At 47.5% G+C, this 23,495-nt stretch overlaps 1 protein-coding gene across 6 annotated transcripts in view; it reads left to right on the forward strand.

Annotated features, from left to right (window-relative positions):
- TCF7 (transcription factor 7) overlaps positions 1–23,495 on the forward strand; it is a 72,903-nt gene that overhangs the window by 33,894 nt on the left and 15,514 nt on the right. For all 6 annotated transcript variants that reach the window (XM_083871955.1, XM_083871951.1, XM_083871953.1 and 3 more), the window contains exons 4-5: positions 16,938–17,070; positions 20,124–20,214. In XM_083871955.1, coding sequence (XP_083728081.1) covers positions 16,938–17,070; positions 20,124–20,214 — 224 coding nt within the window. The remainder of the gene's footprint in view (positions 1–16,937; positions 17,071–20,123; positions 20,215–23,495) is intronic.

Here is a 23,495-nt window from a genome sequence, read left to right on the forward strand (position 1 = left end):
CAAAGCTTCCAAGCTCATAGACTGGTACTCTTTGGTGACATGAAAAATTTACCAGCCTTTTCATGTCCCTCAGTCTCCATCCTGCCCTGATCTCACCCATTATCTTACTTCTTGCATTGCCTGGAAGTCCACAGACTGTGGCTGGGTTGTGCTGTGGCGTGGGATGGCTGCTGCACTTAGAGATTTCTCCCTGCAAGGAATCTGCCTGTAGCCCCCTCCTGCTAAAATCATTAAGTGACTATCTCCAGAGTTTAAATTAACTCTTACCTTGTTTCAATATGACAGAATAGAGATCCCATCAGGTGTAGTAAGTGGTGATGAGAAGTATTCCTTTATGTAGAGTAGTTGTGGTATCAGGCTGTGTTCCCTTCTTTCTACTCGGGGCAATGTCTTTTTCTTCGAACAATCTTGAAAATTATTTTGCACCATTTTTCTTCTAGTAATGTACCTTCTAACAAAAAATCCCAAGCAGCAGGGATGACCTTAAATACTTCTCAACATGTCCTTACCCTGGTTGGGGCAGGACTGTTGCAATCAGAGTTCAAGTCTGTGGTACAGGAACACAAGGAATTCAGTCTCAGCAGAAAGATGCCATCAAACACCACCCTCCATGAGTGCTGGCCCATTTGTTTATGGATTACTTATGGCAAATTCTTTTACCTATTGGCATCTGCAGCAGGCCTCTGGATTTTGAAATGCATTGGCTTTGGTGGTGTGTCTCCTCACACCTCGGATTTGGTAGTGGAAATCCCAGTACAAAGGGAACCAGGATTCTGAATTATCTATTAGCATACAGATAAATAGCTTTCAGTGAGATCCATGAGGAATTATTTTAAAGATGCTTATTATTTTAAAGGGCACCCAGTGTGCAGCATGGCACTGCAGGGAACCTGGGACTGTCCTACAGCTCTGGCGGCCCACAGTCCATCTTGGTCACAGAACACAAAATTTGGGTAGGAAAGGATCTTAAAGGTCTCAACCTAAAGGTTTGGCTAGGAAAGGACCTTAAAAACCATCTCGTTCTAACCCTCCTGTAATGGACAAAAACACCTTCCACTAGACCAGGTTGCTCCAAGCCCCATCCCTCCTGGCATTGACATCCACCTGATGTGGCACAGCCTCTCCTCCATGGCACAGCTTGTGGGCTCCATGGGAGGCAGCCCCCAGCACAGTGGCAGCCCTGCTGGGACATGGGGAATGTGTGTCAGCCGACCCCTGGGCAAGAAAAAGGGAAATATTTGCCAGTCTGTGGGCTCAGGGTCCTGCAGTACTCCAGTCATGTGGTCCTTTGCTGTGGTGGCCAATGCATTTCTTTGCCACCCAGACAGAACTGAGGTTATCTTTCCTTGAAACTGCTGGAGATCTGCCATGGGAAATGCCTTTCTTTGATCTGGATTTTGCCATGATTCCGTAACTTATAATTACACTAACTCATCCATTCCAGTGAAACCCACCCCTTCCTTTTTACCCATATGGCACATGGGATTTTTAGAGAAACCACTGAGACTTGTCAGAGCAGCATCGTGCTCTATGGGCTGCTGGGTGGGTTTTACCTCTTGGGTTTGCTCAGATGTAGCAGAATTACTCCTTTTCACCTAAATACTGTTCCATACATCTGTACTGAGTTGGAGGAAAAAATTCCATAATAAAACCAGAAGCTCAGGAGCACACAGCTGCTTCTTTTATTATGGTGAATAGTCACCTAGGCCAGCTGAGAAGGTTTGTAGCCACCAGCAGATGTCATTGCAGCCAGCACAGCTTGGTATATGTCAGGTGAGAACAGAGGCACTGCAGGTATTCAGATAATACCCAATGGAGAATGAAAATAAAAATATAAATCATGTAACTGCTGATTGCCAGATAGCTCATTCTTAGATCACTGGTAGCGCATTTGTAGTAGATAGAATAGACATGAGGGATTAAATCCCACACTGCAATTTGTTCTCTGCTGAATAATTTAAGATTTATTAGTCCCAAGCACAAATTATAGTAATTTAAAATATGACTTTTTTTTTTTAAGTGGTGGATTTTGTTTAGTGGGGGTAGTTGGGTCCTGATAACCTAATGAGCCTGAGGATTAATGAGGAAGGCTGGTGAGAGGCTCCAGTGCTGCTCCCATGCTGGGCCCTCCGAGGAAGGTGGAGCCCAGCGGCCCCTGGGGCTGGGGGCTGTGCCAGGGGCCCGGGTGTTGATTGCAGCAGTGACTTGTGTGGTTATCTTGGCTTCCCTCCTTTGTTTTCCCTGCCTTTCTCCAGCACCTGGTCTTTGTGCACCTCTCCATTACAGTGCTCTAGTGGAAAGTGTCCCTGCCCATGGCAGGGAGGTTGACACTGGGTGAGCTTTGAGGTCCCTTCCCACCCAAACCATCCCAGGATCTCTGATTCTGTGACTCCTTGGTGCAGGAGGAGAGCCCTTGGCATTTGTGTTTGTGCATGTGTCTGCCTGGATGTTCGTGTATGTGCACATACTTATGCCCTCACTAGCCTAAAATTTTAATGCTCACACATTTCTATGCTACAAAGTGGTAGACGATATCCCTCTTAAAATGAGTGGCAAACTTTGCTGTCATAAAGACAAAATAATGAAAAATGCTCATTAACCCCTGTTCCTGAGTAATTTTCCCACTCCTTTCTCTGGGGTCATCCGGCAAACAGACAGAGAAAATCCCTGAGCTGCCTGTAAGACCTTGGTCAGTCACTGGTAGTTATTATTATGTCATTGCATCAAATGTGTAGAAATATTTTATATAAAATCTCCTCTTACAAGCAATATTTACTATTCGCTTGGTTAAGACCACAAGCAGAGCTGAGCTCTGTCTTTTTCAGATTCAGGTGATAACAAGTCTCCACCCTAAAATACACTTTACAGTTAAGAAATGCAATTTCTGTTAAACTACTTATCTGAATATAGCCTTGTACACATACAAGGCAGTCAGGCCAAGGCAGATGGATGTGATGATAAGACAGGCTCATCTGGACAAAAGGAGGCACCTTCTTGTTCTCTGCAACTCCCTGACTGATAGGGATCCATCTCTTCTCCCAATTAACAAGTGATAGGACAAGAGGAGGCAGCCTCAAGTTGCAGCAGGGAAGATTTAGATTTAATATTGGGAAAAAATATCCACCAAAATGGTTGTCAAGCCCTGGAAGAGGCTGCCCAAGGCACTCAGGGTGAAGTCACCATCGCTGGGGGGAATTAACAAACATGTAAATGTAGCACTTGGAGACATGGTTTAGTTGTGGCCTTGGCAGTCCTGGGTTAACATTTGGACTCGATGATCTTGGAAGGTTTTTCCAGCCTAAACGATTCTGTGATTCAAGACCCGAATGAACACCTGCCAGCACTGGAGATAATGTCATGTTCTTGGCCTTAGATGAGATAAATCAGTGGGAAAACTTCATTGACTTTGGCACGAGCTGTATCTTATTTTCAATTCCATGAATCTAAATTGTTAATCTTTTGCTAAAAGTGTTTGGAGATGCCCCAAACACTTCAGCTGGGGACATACAGAGTCACCTGTTCAGATGGTGTTTCCTTATGAATCCCATCGGCTGGGGCTGGCTCAGCTTGGGGATTTATTTATTCAGAAATAAAGTTGCTTTATGTTCTGAAATAGAGGAGAGAGCCAGCCAAAGAATTAAAAGGAAGATGTTCTATTAAGCATGTGTTTTAAGAAGAAATTGCTTTTTCTGTGTAGCACCTCACTTAAAACCAAGAGGTATAAAAAAGTGTGTAATTCTCTGTAATCAATAGGATTTTTACCTTTCTCTTTCTAAAGAGCTTAGATGATGGCCAGAAGATAGGTGGGCTTATTTTTTAATTGCAAACTTCACTGAGAAGAATATTAGTCCTAACCCAATGGCTATAGTGTTTTGGTTTTTTTCAGCAAATGTACAATCCATGGGTAATGAAAAGAACTTTTACTATAAAAAATGCAATACTAATATAGGATTTAATCATGTTACAGTGTCCTGAAGCAAGGATTCTTTTGCCTGTGTATCACTGTCCTGGCGGCAAGATAAGTTTTTTCATTCCCAGATTCTCTCAAAAGCAGATGTGGGACACATGGACTTCAGCTCAAGCCCTAAATAATACCTAAGTTTAAAAATGTCACTATAGGCATGTGGAGGGTTTATGCATACAGGTGTGGTAGATGTTGTGGGGTTTTTTAGTATAGTCAATGTTCTCTGTAACCTCAGTTCCATCATTCAGCAAATACAGCTGTCAGTTACTGTAATAGATCAGAGACTATGGCAAATAAGTTAAAAAAAGACTGTATTACAAAATGACCTGCAGTTAAATAGCTGATCTCTGGTGCTAGGTTGAGTTAGTTAATGATCTGGTTGGGAAAAATTCTATGCCAGAAACTTCATCCATTCTTCCTTCTTCTTGAATTTTTTTTCTTCTTCTTTTCATCTAAATGTGTGTAAATGCTGGGGCAGTTGTGGATCTGTTTGCATTTCATGGAAGCAGCTGGCATTTTGGTGTCACCATGGTGGCATCACTGGGGGTTCCTGGTGCAGGCAGACAAACCTGAGCACCAGTGACCTACTGGGATGTGCTGGAACACAGCGGCTGCTTGCACATCAGGCACCCTGGTCCCTGCCTCCCATGGGACTGACTCCACACACACCCTTTTGTTTGCTCAGTTCTGCTTTGTTTAACTTTTCTGGAAAACCTTTTCCATGGAGCGCCATGTCGCGGCTGACCGCAGGGCAGGGCGAGCTCCCAGGGCAAGCTGTGTTGGAAAACAAGTCTGACCTCAGCCAGAAAAGTTGGTACTTTAACATTTGTGCTCTTCACCACCTCCATGAAATAGTGATATCTCACACTGGGTGATGAGAACAGACATTTCCCTGGAGCTGCTTTCCCCAGTCAGGGTCAAGCCGCCAGGACCCTCTCTGTGGTCAGCCTGGGGTACAGCCCAGTAGAGGATTACTCTTGCAAATGTCACCAGAGATGAGAATCAGAGCATGAAAATACGAAGAAAGGTTTGGGATGAACGTGGCTTATATCTGGGTCTTCTGCCTCCTGGGAAAGTGAGTGCATCAAGCAGGACTTTGTCATGCACTTAAACTTCTCTCAGCAAAACTGTGGTGAAGTTTGGTGGACCCTATGAAGAGTTGTGGATTTTCTGAGAAAAGTAAATAATGTGGCTTAAAAATCCTGGCCTCATGCAGTCCTGGACCAGGTGATAAACTCCCCAGTAAGAACTGCATCATTAGAACCATACTAAGCCCTCACAGGTTTGTGCCTGTTGCTTTTTGTATTCCCATGAACCCCGAACTCAAAGCAAAGCCAAGTTGAAAGAGAAAAGTTTCATCAATTATTTTTCTCATCAAAACCATATGAAATTTTGACTTTCTTATTTTTTCAGTTTGAAGCCTTTGATCAGTCCTGCTGTGTGAACATGTGATTAGCCGAGGTTAAAATGAAATCCAAGACTGGGAACGTTTTGTGTTGCCTCTGGTTTCGAAGTGACAATTTTTCACATCTGACCTAACCAGGTTATCCCTGGGCCATTGCTGACAGTCACTTTCATAAAGCCATAGCCAAAAACTGATGGGAGTTCTTGGTAAAAATATGCTGAGAAGCCAGCCCAGTCGTAACAGGATTCATTTATTATTTTTATTTTAGCATAAAAAATAAAGTTTGCTGCATTTATTAATAGGTCATGTCATAATCTCCCATTATGGCACCTCCTGGCAGTGTATTTGGCTGTATTTGGAAAATGAGACTTTCATCCAGGCCCTGAAGTTTGGAAACCAGCTCTCTCCAAGCTACTTTCCATACTGAGACACAAAGATGAAAATAATCTCATGACCATCCACTCCTGTAGTAAAATCTTGTGCAATTAAATCTGTGAATCTCAATACCTGAAAAACAGGACTTGATGACACATGACAAGAGCTGAGTTAAAATATGTATGACTTAGTACTGGCACGGTGGGTAATCTTTATCATCACGAGTGTGAAGATGAAATCGAGGCATGGGGTGGAGATGCACAGCACCAGGATTACCTCATGCATTCCCACCCCTTACCTGAACTTCAGTTCTGAAAATGACCTCCAAAAGTATTTCTGAATGGACAATATTTTTTTAAAAAATGGGAAAATATCTGTAAATATGCTTTTTATGGAGTCAGGGATTGCTGTGGTGCTTAGTGCATCCATCTCTCTTGGTTTGCTAGCTTATTACCTAGTTTGTTGTGAGGAATTAGGAGATTGAGGCAGCAAAGCTGCATGTTCCCCTTCAGTCTGAGTCCAGTTCACAGGATCAGACTTCTCCATCCTAAATTGCATCCAGGAGCCTCTGCCCCATGCTGCTGAGGCTGCCAGGATTAGCTGTCAAGCATTTGAACTGCTCCTTGTTTTACATCTCATAGGAGGTAACATTTAAGGAACTTCTAGAAGTCAAGTGGCAGGACAAGATTAATTAGGATTCCTTTCTAATCCTAATTACAATGATATTTGCTTCCCACGATAGGAGTTGTTCATTATCATATGTATAAGTTTGTTTCGTTAGCCTGTCTGCTTCCCTCCCCCAACAAAAAAAAGGTTAAATAATATTTAATTCGTTTTTGCAGTCATTAAAAAAAATCAACTCTTTTTAATCTGGTAAAAACATCAGATGGGCAGAGAAGAAACCCATTCAATTCCCTATTAATTTCCCCTGCTCTCTAATTATATGCAAATCCACCAAGCCCAGGTTTTAATTCAGCTGCTCGCATTAAGAGATCAGAGGAAGATTCAAAATGGGAAAGCAGAGTTTGACGTGTCATCGGGGGCTCATACGAATTTGACTGGAAGATAAATTCCACATTTTAATTAAAATGTTTATTCCGCTCTGCACAATAATGCTTGCTTGCTTGCTTTCAGAGGAAAAAAAGGGTATTAAGCATTAAAGGAACTAATTCCTCCTATCGAGAAAATTAGGATTTCTCTCAGGCAGACACAGGGTATCATCCAGGATTAGTGGCTGTAGCATTCTTTGTAAACATGTCACCCTTGAAAGTGAACAACAAGGAAAGCTGCTATCGCCTTACTGCTGCAGGGTGTCCACAGAGCATCCCTTTGGCTCCAGAGGGGATTATCTTCCCTCCATGGCCCCCACAGAGCCGTTTATCGTGGAAACTGGGAACTCAATGTGAGTCAGATTAGGATAATGTGGGGGTGGCAGCGGGCAGCTCCCTCTCCCCATGCTGGGATCACCAGGGGGATTTGGGGGTACCTGTGGGGAGAGATGTCCCTCACCACAGCCCTCACCCCTTGAGCTTCACTGGTTGGCAAAGCCAGTGCTAGGGAGGGAGTGATGTCTGTCCCCACGCTGGGCTGGAATGATGCTGGTGAGGGGTCTGGGAGAGACCCTGAGGAAGGCTTAGAGCAGCCATGGTTCATTCATTCCTGGCCATCCATGTTGGAAATGTGCTTGACATTTCTATAAATTTGAAGGGATTTTGTCATAGTAGAGAAATACACACTCAAGGACGATGATGATATTGCATATTATCATCCCTAGTTGTTTTGACTTGTCTATTACTGGATTGTGGCATGGACTTGGACATGGAGGAGAGGAGAGGAGAGGAGAGGAGAGGAGAGGAGAGGAAAAAGGTGAAGAGAAAATAGGGACTGTAGTGCTTACCATAAGGGGCTGACAACTGTCCCTTCCCAAACCTGTAGAAAAGGGGCAAATGTCCTGTGATAGGTCTCCAGTCCAGGTCCTGGTTTGACAGGTCCCTGTGTGACCAGTAGGATGGTGTCACCCATGGTAGCCTTGCAACCTGGCACTGCTGTGATGTGGAGGGGCAGGTTTCACCCCTTTGATGTTTGGTTAATCGAAACGTCTTAAATCACATCAGTGTTTTTGAGGGGTTGTGTTTTGTAAACTCCTCCACACTCTTTCAAGTGCATGGGCTGGTTTTGTATTTGTTATAAATGGAAAGAAAAAACACAGCCAGCAGCCAGGACCCCTCTCCTCATGCCCAGGGATTCTGTAAGCAAACATTTGCCTCCAGAAAACTGCACAACACTGGCACCTGGAGGGTTCTTGTTGCTGGCAGATGGCCCCAGAAATCTTGCAGGTTTTTCCATCTGCCGCTGCAAGCACATCCCTGGAGATGAGGGATCTTAGAATCACAGAACGGTTTGGGCTGGAAGAGACCTTAAAGACCATCTTGTTCCATCTCCACTGCGATGGGCAGGGACATGTCCTGTAGACCAAGTTGCTGCAAGCCCCATCTAACCTCACCTGGAACATTTCTGGGGGATGGGTCAGCCACAGTTTCTCTGGGGAACCAGTGCCAGTGCCTCACCATGCTCAGAGGGAGTAATTTCTTCCCAATATCTAGGGATGTGACAACCAGATGCCAAAGCCATCTCAGTTGAGATCCAGTACACAGCTGGGGCTGGGGTTTGCAAATGGTTTCTCAAAGCACATGAAAATCTTTGAAACTAGCAGCAACAGGGATCAGGACATGGCTTTCACACTGCAGACCCTCAGTGTTTCACCAAACCTTTGCATCCTGAGGTTTGGCTGGACCTCCACATGGAGGGTGACATTCCTAGTCCTTTGGGAAACATGTCTCAAGCCTGGCCACAGGGCAAGCCTTGCCTCTGTGACATATTTTTGTTTTGCTTTCCTCCCTTGCCCTCTTGGACATTTTCCTGATTAATTCTGGGTACTGGACCGACCGCTTGCCTTAGAGAAGTGGGGTGAAGTAAAGGAGGTCAGATGCTATCAGCCTGCACAGGTCAGATGGGAGCCTTTGCATTCACAGCCTCGGCGTTACCGGTAACTCCAGGGTTCAAGTTTGATTCAAATTCTCAGAACCACAGGGCCTGATGGGGACAGAGATTTTTTTTTTTTTTTTCTCCGTAGCCCAGAACATGAGAGAGCCAATAATCAGGGATGGATGTTGCAGAACAAGCTGGGGGTTGATGCAGCCCCAGAATTAAATTGCCCTGTGTTTTGGGAGAGGCTAGGAGGGGTTTGGTGCCGCAGTGTAGCCCCTGGGTTATATGGCCCCAGCATTTTGGTTCCACAAAGCCAAATGTCACCACTGCCTTTTGTGGCAGTGGCACACTGGGGCAGGAGGGGGGTTGCTATACTCTCCTGAGCAGATGTTTTGAGGGTCACAGCAGGAGCATTTCCCAAGCATTTCCCATGCAAGGCAAGCATTGCATGAGGGCACTTTCTGCACTTTCTGTTTGAGGAGGCATCTGGAGTGAGGTGGCTCTTCTGCTGAATAGAACTGTAAACATTGGGTGGCAATGTCTAAATTTCATTTCTGGGGGTTCCACCTCTCTGGAGTGGGGTATAGCTGCCTCCACACTTGCCCCCTGTCACCCTAAGACAGCAGCCTCTGGGAGGGACTTTTCATCTTTATTTTTCCATGCCTTTTTTTTTTTTAATTTTCAGGAAGAACCACCTACATCTTTCTCTTAGAAGATAAATACTTGAGAAGTGAAACAGCTCTTCCTGTGCCCGTAAATGGTGAAAAACTCTGCTTATTTCCCCTGCAGAGTTTGACTGAAAAGTAATAACCATTATTGCTTAAAACCAGAAACCAGCAGCAGCAGAGAAGGTCACTGAGAAATTTTGGAAGGTTTTTAAGTTCTTTCCCTGTATTTCCCCCATCGCTGTAAGTGTTCAAGGCCAGGTTGGATGGGATCCTGAGAAACATGGTCTAGTGGGTGTTACATATCTGCCCGTGGCAGGGAGTTGTAACTGTGTTATCTTTAAGGTCCCTTCCTACCCAAACTGTTCTGTGATTCTGTGATTGGTCCCCATCATGTCTGTAGCTTGGTCACCCCTCTAAGTGCTGGGACACAGCAGATGTGAAAGGCCTAGAAACTTGTTCTCTGATGTGCATCCCAGTCACAGGGGAATCAGGATCAGGGGAGCTGAGTTTGGCCACTAAGGCAAGCACATCTCCTGAAATGTGCAAAGAAGATCAGGGCTACCCAGGTGCCTCATCAGCATTTTCAAAGCAGAGCTGGATTTTAAAGAAGCTGAAAGAAATCAGGGGGAAAGGGAGGAGTTGAGGAAATTAATACTCGTCAACCACAAAATATAGAGTGCAGGAATAAAAACCAGAGTGATGGCAATGTTTGGATAAAAACCTGAGCAAAGACAATATTTGCCTCTATGTGTGATACATTTCTTAAACCAATCAGCTCTTTGTTGCAATTCATATGCAGAATTAATGCAAGAATGAATAAGTGCAAATAATTCCTTTCCTCTCCATCTGATTGCTGCTCATAAGCACATCAGGGCCAGCCAGAGGTGGGATGCATAGGGCAGTGGGGCTCTTCTGATCTTGGCAATGAGGTCTCTGGAGGAACCCTTGGTGGTGCTGAGGGTTAGAACCAGGTGCAGCTCTCTGTGCCACAGCCATGCTGGTTGATATGGGCAGTGCCCAGGCAGATGATGCTGCTGCTGCTGCTGCAGCCAAAATTTGGCTCTGCTGGAGGGGTGCAGGGCTAGATGAGGGCAGGGCCTGAGCATGAGTGGCTTTAACTTTCCCTGTTTCTTTTCCTCTGCGGCAGTGGGCTGGGGCGCTGGGACTGCAGCAAAAGTGAGAAAAGAGAAAAAAGTGTTCTGAGATGAGAAATGAGTCAGTGCTGCCTCTGCTCGTGGGCTGCCGAGGGCTCCGGCCCTGGCGCATGCAGTCAGTGCCAGAAACGGTCTGCAGTGGGTACCTGGGGTGAGCTTCTGTCACATCATCTCCTGGTGTAACACCACAGGGAAATGAGGGGCAAAGGGATCTGCTGTCACAAGCTGGGGCCCTGAGCTGGGAGGTGTTACCAGAACCTGGAGCATGCAGAGCTGGCTTTGAGTCGTGGGCTCTGGGTCCCCAGTGCCCCAGGTGACAGCATTCCCCTAGGAGTCCTCCTGGAAGCCCTCCTGGCATCTGATGCTGTGGGATGTGCCTAATAATGTCCTTAATCATAGCATAGAATCACAGGATGGTTTGAGTTGGAAGGAACCTTAGAGATGATCCCATTCTAACCCATCTGCCATGGGCAGAGACACCTTCCACTAGACCGGGTTGCCCAAGGCTGGACTAAGGTGCCCGATACATCCCTAATCATTTGCTAATTTAGATTGATTGGAGGATAAAGGGCAAGGGGTGCAGTGTCCCTGGTTACAGGTAGCTTCACCAGCAGCAGTGCATGCTTGGTACAGCCTGACCTTATACCTTTCTTGCTGTGGCACAGTGACTAATTCTGCAGTGAAGAGGAATTAATTCCTCATTGAATCAGTGACAGCAAACCCTGGTAGGTTTTGTTTTTCACAGCCAACACATCGACTCATCTCACTCTCTCTGAGAAGTGACGTCAAAGCAAACATGTATGGGGCAACTCGGGGCTGGACTGCAGCCTGCAGCTCCTGTGCTGCACCCAGGCACCCACGCAGGGCACAGGAGCACGGAGACCTGCTCAGGGCTCAGCCCAGCATCTGAGCTGAGAACAGCCTTGAGGAATGCTCCCAGCAGCCAGACACACGGCACAGCCAGTGACACAGGGCTCTGGGGCTGCCAAAACCCCTCTGCCATGGTGGGGATGGCCACCAGCATGGCACAGCTGCCAGCCCCAGTTCCCTTCTCTTGGCCAGGCCCCTTGCTGTGCACAGGCCACTGCTGGGCTGGCCCATGGCTCTTCATTTCTCTGTCTTTGGGGCTGGCAATGTGGGAAGATTTGAAAGTGATGTGAGTAATTTCACCTGACTGTGGCTTCAGCTCCCTGGCGAGGCTGGAAACCACAGCACTTGCCCTGGCCACCAGCCCCTGCACCCTGGCACTCTGTGCTGTGGGGGGAGATCCTGCTGCCTCCAGGGTGCTCCCAGCCTTCCCTCATCACAGGCAGGGTCATGGGTGCTCCTGGCTCCAGAGGTCACAGAGGGTATGGGGACTCTCCTCTCCCTGCAGGCTCCTGTGCATCCATGGACAGACAGTGGCTCCCACAGTGCAGGGTTTTCCAGCAGTTTTGGCTCTCAGGATGTTGGCTGATGTTCTGGGAGCTGTGGTTTGTGCAAGGCAGGCAGCACCCTTTTATCCTCCATGGGGAGCACAGCACCCCTTGAAGTCACATCCCCAAAGAAAATTTAACAACAGGAAATTTATCATTTTTCACTATTGGAAGGGGCAGTAGAGTTAAACTATTTTATTTTAGTTCTGAATTGTCTTCTACCAGGAAATTAATTAAAGTCATTCCCATTTGTAAAAGCAGTGGTGGAGCCCAACACTGGTGGGATGTTGAGATTCTCAGCAGCCCCCCAGGCAGTGTGGTGTGACCACTGCTGCTTTTAATAGCTGTGTTCAGCTTTAGCAAGGAATACTTTTCACAGGTTACAAAACATCCCTTTTTTAAAATTTGTTTCTTTTCATGAATTGATCCAAGCAGATTTTTTCAACAATATTTTCAAAATTAAAAACTCAAAAGAGTTTTACCAACCATGGAATTTTTTTAGTTTGATCATTTCACTCAAATTTTGACTTTTGGCCTTCCATGCTACATTTTTCTAAGGTTAGCTTTAAAGTTTAACAGAAAAATCCTCCATCAAACCAGCAAAGTAAAGCTACTCATTCTTAGCATGTCATGACTAAATAGATAAGTCTTTAAAAAATGAATTAAAATACTTGTTAACACGAGGTGCTTTCCAGAAAATGTTTGATTGTAATCTCGCACCATTCTCTAGTGAAAACAGCACATTTTTATTAAAACCTCCTCGTTTATAGTTCTGATCAACAAGCAGCATCCCAGCAGCTTTTATAACCCCACTGCTACCTGTGGCCAGAGCATGTGTGATGAAGAATGGGAGTAAAGGCAAAGAATGTTGAGGCTGATCAGGGACTGGATCAGGCTGGAGCCAAAATACACTGGAACTCCAGTGGTGAGGGTGATCCTCATATGCAAGATCCACTGGATTTGCATGTGCTCAGAGGAAAGAGAGTTTTCTGTCTGGCCTTGAGATCCCATCACAAGGGATCTTATTAAAGTCACATCTTGGCTTCAAGGAGGGATCATCTTCCCTCAGTAGTGTTGGGTTTTTCAGTCATTTTCAGGGAGTTGTGCTGGGAGGGGGATGCACTGCAGCCTCAGTACCTGGCCCAGCACACAGGGGAGGAGGGGGCAGTGCTCACATGGGAGATGGACACTCAGCAGAGCTGCAATTTAGCAAATTTGAGAGGGGGGGGAAAAAGCCCTCCAGGCTTGCAAACCCCATCCTGCTGCTCCATCCCCTCTGGAAATACCATTCTGCAATTGCTGTAAATATGTCTCTTCATTTCTGTACGAGTTTGTGGCTGCACAGCTCATTCCCTGACCTGTCCTCAGAGGGCTGTGCTAGAGGAGGTGAGGCAAAGCTGTCCTTGGAGCCCCTTCACTTCCCCCCATCGCTGCTGAAGGACAGGAGGTGGTAAATTGGTGTTGGGGATGTGATTTTTGGCACCAGCAGCGTTATTTTTGGTGGGTGGGTAGTGAGCAGCTCTGTCACTGCAGCTGTGTGCTGTGTTGAAACCCAGGAGACAAAATAAGATGTTTTAGCAAACCACAGCACGTCCCCTGTGATGTCCTGACCAGCAGCACCCAGTGTCCTCCCAGGGGACCTTCTGAGAGAACACCAAACCACTGCCCTTGTGTCAATGCAATTCTCTTTACATCAGTTAATTTTATGGCATAAAACATTGTCAGCTGCTAAGTCCTGGCTTTGAAAAGCCTCTTCAAGGCTCATGTGCTGCAGCTGATTTGCAGGAACATAATCCAGACCTTGTGGAAAACAGGGAATTGATGCTGTTTCTCTGGCATATGGATTTCTGTAAGCCAGGTATGTTTCATGGTGCAGCTGGGGAAGACCAGGAGCTGCAGTCATGGCCATGGGCCACAACCATTGGCAGCTGAAGTCTTTGAACAGGATCAGCATGGAGTTTTCTCTATTTCTCCATGTTTTTGTGCCGCATTTCCTTCTTCCCTTAATTTTGGGAGATGGGTTCCTCTAACAAACTCCCTAATGGAGGAAGTGGAAAGGGATAAAGGGCCCCTTGCAGAATTTTCTCTTGTCTCCTTGCTGGTCATCCTTCTCCACCAGATCTTTATGGCTTTAGAGAGTAGAGAAGTTTTTGAGTGAGACAAGGGCAAATGTAGAAGGGTCATGGGGAGGGCAGCTCTTCTTAGTGGTGCAGCATGTTGTTTTCCATCTGAACTGATGGAAAAACTGAGTAATTGAGCTGCAAGTCTTGTTGTACCACCAGGTTACCACTGAACCATTGAATCTCAGAATGGTTTGAGTTGGAAGGGAACTTAAAAATCGTCTCCTTCCAATCCCCTGCCATGGGCAGGGACACCTTCCACTAACTCTAAGCCCAGTCCAACCTGGCCTTGAATACTTCCATGTTCTGCTTTGGTGGGAAGGAAGACAGCCCATGCTCTACTCTAACCATGTGTACTCCCTGCTTTTCCCTGGGGAGATATCCTGCAGATCAGCATCAGAACAGCTCATCTGCCTTTGGAGTGGTCTGTGGCTTCTGTCACTGCTCTGAAAGCTGTTCACAGTCATCAGGCAGCAAGGCTGGCTGCTGAATGGTGCTGTGCTTTGGATCTTTCTTTGGGAAAGAAAGATCTGCCCTACTTTGAACAGAAGAAATGCTTGAGTTGAGGATTTCAAAACAGCTCAACATTGAGCTTGTTCTGCTCCAGTGTCATGTTAGAATGTACACGTAGAACTGCATGTCCCTCGTTTAGGCTTTGTGGCTCTTAAATAAGCTAAACCATAGCTAATTTTAGAAATATCACTGAAAAGCTCTTCTTCATCTCATTTCATGGCTAAGAATAGAAAGAGCTTAGAGCTCCAAACATGTGTTTAACTAACCAGGAACCAGCCCAGTGCTGCTCTCGATGGGAAAACCACATAACCCATGGCCCTGCTGCAGGAACAGGAATGCCTGTACCACACCAGTTTGTGCTGGGAAGGGGATTACATTTCCAGTACTCCATTGTATGCTGTAAACCTACACCTGTTAAGCATCAGGAATTGGGGTTTTCATTCATTCTCACATGCAAACCTGCCTGCCTCTTGGTTTTTATTTGCATGAGCAAACCTTTGTGGGAAAGGCAGATGTAAAGCAGCGTCTCCATCAGTCTGTTTTCCTTTCCACTTCATGGGTTTCCTCCTCAGAGCAGAGATGCAAAACATAGGACTTGCCCAGGGCTCCCAGTACATTTGGAGTGGCTGGGATAGGTCCAGGACAGGTTGATCAGAGCCACTGTCTGTGCCTGTGCCTCCTTCACCAAAGCCAGCCGGAGCTTCATGCTCGTTCTGCATGAGCAAAATCATTACAAAAGTGAAAGGCACCAGTGAACTGAGTCCAGGGATCCTATATGACTTGTCAAAAGTCACACAGCAAATCATCTGTAGACATCCCAGTGAGACTGATAAAAACTGGCTGGCATGCCCAGCTCCTGGCCCCTGGAGAGCTGTCTGACCTGCTCTGTTCCCAGATTTACTGTTTTGGAGTGCTGTTAGTTGTGTTTCTTTTTGTGGATTTATCTGGGACAAATCCTAACACTCCACCACCAAGATGAAGTCAGTTTGGATTTAAAGGCAACCATGGGCGAAACTGGGCATGTAGGAAACAGCACGAGACGCTCGAGGCGAGGAGGCTGCGCAGATGGCAACGTGTGTGTGTGTGTGTGTGTGTGTGTGTCTGTGTCTGTGTGTCTGTGTGTGTGTCTGTGTGTGTGTGTGTGTGTCTGTGTGTGTCTGTGTGTGTGTCTGTGTGTCTGTGTGTGTCTGTGTGTCTGTGTGTGTCTGTGTGTGTCTGTGTGTGTGTCTGTGTCTGTGTGTCTGTGTGTGTGTCTGTGTGTCTGTGTGTGTGTGTCTATGTGTCTGTGTGTGTGTCTGTGTGTGTGTATGTGTCTGTGTGTGTGTCTATGTGTCTGTGTGTGTCTGTGTCTGTGTGTCTGTGTCTGTGTGTCTCCGTGTGTGTGTCTGTCTGTGTGTATGTCTGTGTGTGTGTGCATGTGTGTTCCTTAGAGCTGTGCAGCTCTTCCAATCAGTTTCCTGTCTCTCTGCACCAACACACAGGAGGAATTCCTGTTGTGTTCATCAAAAAGAGCTTTTTCCAAGGTATTGGGCTCCGACAGCTGTGCTGTGCGTAACCAGCAGTAGCTACAAGAGGAGGCAGATTTTTCTTTACTTACATTTCCTTACATTTACTTACATTTTTGCATCTCCAGCATTACCTCAGCTCTCTGTGGTCCTTCTCTAGCACTGGAGCTCAGTCCAACAGGGATTTCAGCCCAAGGGCTAACTGGTGACCGCGTCCTGTTTTCAAAGACATTACCCTCAGCGTTTATTGGTGGACTTGGCAGTGCTGGACTGCCAAGGTTGGACTTGATGATCTCTATAAAGTTTTTTCCAGCCTAAATGATTCTGTGATCCTATCTTTGCATGACAGCCCTGATTAATAAAGCCCAAACATGACTTTCACAGTGAATATGGAGGATTCACTATGAAAGTCCACATTTACACCCTGAGGCAGTCCAGGACAGAGAACAAGAGTTTTGCATTGGGTAGCACACTTGGAGCATTCATTCTGGAATAAAAGATACTGGAAATGAATAGAAAAATAAGTTCTGAACTTTGAAAACTTCATGTTCCCACTTCTTTTACACTTCTTTTTGACTTCTACACTTCTTTTCCATTTCTTTCACTCATCCAAGAAATCATCTCCAGCTGTTTTCTCTGCTTGCCTTACGGATTTTTTTTTTTTTTTTGTAGGATGCTGCAGTGTTTGTTTAGTAATTTGTTCAGTGTTTGTGTAGTGCTTTTAGTCATTCGCAGCCTTGCTGGCAGCAGCAGAAATGCAGAGGGCAGTGGCCCTCCTTGCTGGTGGATCCTGATGACTTCTGAGTGCTCTCCTTGGTTGTGTCTTGCAGTCCAACAAAGTCCCCGTGGTGCAGCCATCGCACGGAGTGCACCCGCTCACCCCGCTCATCCCCTACAGCAACGACCACTTCAGCCACGGCTCCCACTCACCCCACCTGCCCGCTGACATCAACCAGAAACAAGGTAATGCTAACAGGACTGGGACCTGTGTGCTGCCAGGGGGACAGAGCTGGAGGCCAGCTGGGGCTGGCACCTTCCTGCTCCCAAATCAAGGAGTAAAATCAGGACCATTGGTCTGCTGAGACATTTCTTAGCAGCAGGAGGTTATTTAGCGTTTTGGCAGTGCTTTGTGGTCTGGCTGTGAGCAGTTTGATACCAAAAGTGCCAGCCCTGCTGATGGAGTGTGTTCAGGTCTCTGTACAAGCTGTCCTTGAGACCAGACCAGAGCCTGTGCGATAATGTGCAGGAGTCAACCAGAAAATGGAAAGTAATCTTTCCTTTGACTCATACCCAAACTGTTGTCAGGTTGTCATTTTGAGAAAATAAATGCTTGAAACAGGAAATATTTTGACTAAACAGGATTGGTGTCTGCAAATTGACTGGATTGTGACATGTGTGTCCCCGTAGCCACATGTTATGTGGTTGTCACCTGGTTTGGCTTTTTGTGTTCCTGTGTAAGCCCAGGCTGTGTCAATTGGCTCATCAGGCTGTGGAGGAAAGTACAGTATTTTGAGATTAAACCCGCTAAAATTAACTGTAAATACAGGTATGTGTTGAGGAATTCACCCCAGACCATCATTCTGTCATTCTTCATGGGTTCCTGGCAAACTGAGTGTAAAATCAAACTTTTCTCAACCTTACATTAGTGCAGAACATCTGTTCAGATTACTCAGGCTTTTACACAAACCTGGGCTTGATTTCATGGGAAAACAAGCAAACTGACAGTGTCAAACTGCATTCAGGAAAGTCAGTTCAGAGCCCAGAAACTAGTGCCAGAACAGAAGCACAAAACCAACTGCTGTGATTTGGGCAAAGGCCTCCACTCAGGAGTGATCCAAATTGTCCCAGAGGCGTCAGCTTCATCAAGTTAACATCGTTGCTAAAACAGTGGGTTATTGAGGATGCTCTTGGCTAGAGGACCCACTGAATAATCTCTGGTCTGAACCTGGAGGCCACACTCTGGACTCACCAGGGATGCTGATGGTAGGATTTAGGTCTGGAGGTCACATTGTGGCCTCATTAGGGATGCTGATGGGTATGATTTAGGTCTGGTGTAAGAGATACCCAGGCACATCCTGGTTGCCTTCTAGGCAGCACACTGCTTGTCAGCCATCAGAGCATAATAAACTCAACAGAAAAATAGGAAGAGTTAACAAAATAAACCTGCTGAAAGCTCAGGTAATGGCTGAGTTTTTGTCTGAGAGAACGTGTGCAGGAAAGCAACACAACACACCTTCTCCCACACTGCCTCAGCTGTACCTGGCAGAGCTCTGCCCCCCCAGGAGCCACTTGCTGTGAGCTGGGATTCACTGTCAGCCTGGGAAACCTTAAGTGATGCAAAAGCAGCTCACCCAAGGGCAGAGCTGCTTATATCCCTCTGTGGAGGCTACAACTGTCACTGGAGCAGTCCCTGAGCATTCACCTCTGTGGTGGGTCATTCTAGCACACTGTCCTTGGGCTGCCCACCTATGCCCCCAGTCCAGTCTCCCCTTCCCCTTTAGCCTGTACTTCTGCAGACACAGGGAGTCTGTCTGTCCCACAGACCCCCCATGTGCTGTTCAAGGAAAGGTTCACCCCATCATCATCAGCTGAGTCTAGCCTTTGTGGTGCAGCTGTGATCATACATGCCCCATCCCTACGCTTCTGGGGAGAGAGTTTTCTTCCATGGTCATCCTCTGTTTTCATCACTGAAATGCCCCTGTTTTCACCCAGTGTGAGGGCTTGAGAGTCACTCTCATACTCATTCTCCCAGCATCCCTTTAAAGTTTCTCACAGTAGCCCAAGGACACGCAGACAAGGAAATACAAGCAGGAATTCTGAGTCAGTGGCTGGTGCCCCAACCACTGGGCCAGCAAGAATAACTTGTGCTCTGACTTACACAACTTGTATTGTTGGGAGTGCAGATCTGAGGATGTTCCATCAGCTGCCTTGTGCAGGGTTTTGTTTGACCCTCCATGGGCCACTGAGTTCTACTCGAAGTAAATCTCATACTAGGTTATATATTCCTGTCAGGTCAGTTATATATTTATTTTAGCTGACTCCTAAAAAAAATGTTTGGTGTCATTCCTAATTACTAAGGTATCATTCATACAGCTAGGAGAAAAATCCAGTTGCAGCTGCTTGCAGCTCATCACCAGTTTAGTCCATGTAATTATCTAGGACAGCCACTCAGCAATCCCTGTTCCCAGTTTTTGTCTGAGGCTCAGTAGCAGCCATCACTACACCACGCTGTGTCAGAGCTCAGCCCCAGCACCCCTCCAGTTTCCCAGTCCAGGGGTCAGCTGGAGGCTGGTTTTGCCAGCAGCACCGTGGTTGTCTGAGGCCCACCCACAGCCCCAGGCAGCACAGGATGTTTTCCAGCCCAGACAGGAACAGAGCAATGCTGTGGCTGTGTCCCCTGGCCATGCTGCCCATGCCAGCGGCTTTGAAGATCACACAGGGATTCCCCATGCAAAGGGTGAATTCCCAGCTGGCACCAAACCCACCTCCACAGTTCCTTGGCACCCACAGAGCTGCAGAACAATTGTTTTGAACTCAAATTGCTCAAAATGAAGTTGGAAGTGATGCCTGCTGGAGCATCCCCACTGCCTGCTCACGGGGGGTCCTGTGGATGAATGATGGAGAGGGAGCATAGAAACAGATTTGACCATCCACTGGGCACCTGAATGGGCTCTCTGGGAAAGGCAGAGGGATGCCTGGACTCAGCCAAATCCTTACCAAAGCACAGTGCTGCTTGGCCTCAGGGTGGCATGGAGCAGCTATGATTCTTGTGCAAGGGCAAGATGCCTCCTCCACCTCCCCATTATGTTTGTGTATTTGCAGCAGTGTGGATGACCCACCACGTCCCCACAGAGAGAACCACAGGAAACACCATCCTGCCACTTGCAGATGCCTATTTCATGTAGCTGCCCACAAGTGTTCATAGATTGATGAAGCAGCCAGGGCATTAGGAACAATCTGGGTCAGCCAGAGAGTGCAGTGCCAGCTTCAACACCTCTCCTTCTCCCTTCTTCCAGGAGTGCACCGTCCTTCCCAGACCTCAGACATCCCTGGTTTCTACCCGCTGCCCCCCGGTGGAGTCGGGCAGATCACGCCGTCGATGGGATGGTGAGTGAGGAGGGCTGGGCACAGCCCCGCCCTGGGGTGGGTCACAGCCCAGAGCCCTGGCTGCTCTCCTCACCTCCACGGTGCTTCCCCAGCTTCTCCCCTCCCGTGTGCTCTGTGGAGAGGGAGGAGAGTCTGTCTAGCCCTGTCGTGGAGGTGAGAGCAGACCCGTGGAGAGGCTGAAGGCTTCATCCTGGCTGAGGCATCCCTGGAGAGGGGTTACAGCCTGCCCAGTTCAAAACTGCCTCCTGCTTTACACCTGTCTGTGTGGATTAGGGAACCCAGAGAGAGTTTCCCACCCACCTCTCCTAATCACAGCAAAAGTCTCTTTTTTGAGTAGGAGGTAATTTTCTCCCTCACTGGACTTTTTGGCACAAGCAGTGCTTTCCCTGAGCGTGCCACCAGCATGGAGTAATCCCGTGGGATGCTCCATCTGCCAGGCCATGGTGTTTCTTGGTATCTGACACACAGGGGAAAAGTACATCACGGCAGAGACCTGCCAGGAAGCAACCCCTGTACCACAGCCTGGCCACAGCTCAGCCAGGTGGTAACCACTGCCCCAGCAGGCATGGGAAAGGAGAGACCATGAGCTGGAGCATTCCCAAAATGTATCCCCTGCATGGACCAGCCCTGCAGAGCATCCTGCAAAGCACAGCCTGTTGGTAAACCTGCCCTGGGGACACAAGTTAAAAATACACCAGTGTGTTCTCTGTGGTCATTGCCACCGGCTTTTGTCCCCGTGACCATGAGCACACTGAGAGAGCGGGTCTGGCAGGTGCTGCCATGTGGGCATCATCACTCCTCAGATGAATATTTAATCCCCAGTGATGATGCATGGACATGGCAGAGGCTGACAGGGAGACTGGTGGCTGCAGGTGGCAATTCAGGGTTGCTGGGATGAGGAGAGAGTGCAGGGTAGGTGATCACAGGGACAGTGGCCAGATTTCCCCAGTGCCAGGGGATAAAACCTTGGCAAAGCTTGGCAGAGAGCTTCAGGTACAAGAATCTATTGCAGAGTGGGAAAGGGGAAGCTTCTTAAAGCACCGAGTAAAATATTAGCTTTTGCTTTGTTTTGTTTATCCATTTCATGTTCCAGATATTTAACCACAAGGAAACGGGATGAGGCCTTTGATACAGAGTCTGGCTTCAAAGAGATTACATTTTGCCTTCTGTGCTAGATCTGCTACTTTTGGGTGATGATTTAACTCCTCATATGATGTGATTCATCCTCAGAAAAAACAAGGACTGGGGTGACTGTGCTGTAACATGAAAGAAATAGTTGGAGCTGGGAGGAAGGAGCCTGTCAAATGGAAGGTCCACTCCTGGCTTAGGATGATGCTGTGCAGACAGCCCTGGGCTCATGAAGGGAGAGCAGTCTGGTTTTTTATGGAGATTTTGTGGGGGCAGTTGGTGGTGGAGAGACCTTTCATAGCTGAGAGCTGCTCCAGCATCCATGGGGTTTGGCATCCTCCTGCAGCCACATCAGATGCCTTCACTAATGGCTCATAGAGGAGATACGGTGAACAAATGGCCTGACATGCAGAGAGCAGCACCTTGAGGCACATGGCTAATAGAGCTTTTGCTCTTTCTTTGCCTTGCCTGAAATGTATGGAAAGAGCCCCAAACCTACTTGTGGAGTGCCTAGTCCTCAGCTAAGGCTCAGCACACCACTGTGGGTGGGTGCAGAAGCACTGAAGCCTGGCAGGTTTGTGCCAGCAGCAGGCAGCAGGGGCTGTGTTCCAGGGATGGGTGTGCTGGGGATGGTCATACCAGGGGTGCATCCCAGAGAAGCTGTGGCTGCCCCATCCCTGGAAGTGTTCAAGGTCAGGTTGGATGGGATCTTGAGCAACCTGGTCTCGAGGAAAGTGTCCCTGCCCATGGCAGGGGATTGTAACTGGATGATCTTTAAGGTTCCTCCCAACCCAAACTCTTACAGGATTCCATAGTTGTGCTGGTGCCACCAAGTCAGCTGCCAGGCCAGGGCAGCCACACATGGGAAGCAGCTTTCCTCCACAAGCTGGCAGGCAGGAGCTGGGCAGAAACTGGTTTTGTTCTCACTGAGCGCTTCGGGAGGAGGAGCTGTAATCACTGTCTCTGTAATTAAGCTGGGATGACAGTCAGATAAAAGCTTCCAAGAGTCCAGTCAAGTGAGTTTTGCTTATGGGAGCCTGGCAGTTAACATTAGCCAGGAACCTGCAAATCGTGTCACTCACCTGTGCCCAGGGCCAAGCACAGTGGTGCCAGGGCAGCCTCTCCTCCACCAGCCCATAGCCTTTTTTGTGAGCCACCCTCCCATCACCAGGTGATCCTCTGGAAACATGCTGAGAGAGCTGGAGTTGTTCAGCCTGGAGAAGTTTCCAGGGAGGCCTCAGAGCCCCTTCCTGTACCTAAAAGGAGCTTATAAAAAAGAGAGAATGGGACTTTTTATATGGGCAGATAGTGATAGGACAAGGGCAAACAGTTTTGAACTAAAAGAGGAGAGTTAGAGCAGATGTTAGGAAGAAATTCTTTACACAGAGGGTGGCAAGGCCCTGGCACAGGTTGCCCAGAGCCATTGCAGCTGCCCCATCCCTGGAGGTGTTCATGCTCAGGTTGGACAGGGCTTGGAGCAGCTGTATCTAGTGAAAGGTGTTCCTGCCCATGGCAAGAGCTTGGAATGAGATGGACTTTAAGGTCCCTTCCAACCCAAACCAGTAATTCCATTATAAGGGCTGTAATTGTGCACTCCCATCAGGGAGTGATTCTGCAGTTGCTTTCATTTGCATGTCAGAGGGACTTGGGATGAAGCTGCAAGTGCCCAGCTCCATTCCTATCCCAATATCCCAGCCTCTGGAGTAGCACAGGTCGCTTCTGGATTATCTCCAAGTGTTTTCTCGGCCCTGGGGCAGCCGCCTCCAACTTCAAACGCTGTTTCAGTTTCCCGGTGCAGCAGCACTTGGCTGTTTGTTGGTGTGTTTATACCCGCCAACATCTGAGGGGTCGGAGAGGGCTTCTGCCTGCCAGGGTGTAAACAGCCCCAGCTGCCTTTCCTGCAGACAGATCCCACAGATTTCAGTCAAGACAATACACAGCAGCAGGAGCAGGAGCCTGCCCAGTGCAGCTCAGGGGTCTGACTGCTACCCCACTGTCATTATTCTTCTTCAGGGCACAAACTTGTCTTTAGCCCCCAAAAAATCCCAGGCATTCAGGAGCTTGGGTCTTTCACAGTGCACCACACTTGATGACAATGGACTTTTTGTGATTTTTTCATCATTAGAGCTGAAAATAGCTGGTCTTGGGTTTAG

The sequence above is a fragment of the Zosterops lateralis genome (assembly GCF_965231275.1).
Source record: "Zosterops lateralis genome assembly, chromosome: 14".
Taxonomy (NCBI): Eukaryota; Metazoa; Chordata; class Aves; order Passeriformes; family Zosteropidae; genus Zosterops; species Zosterops lateralis.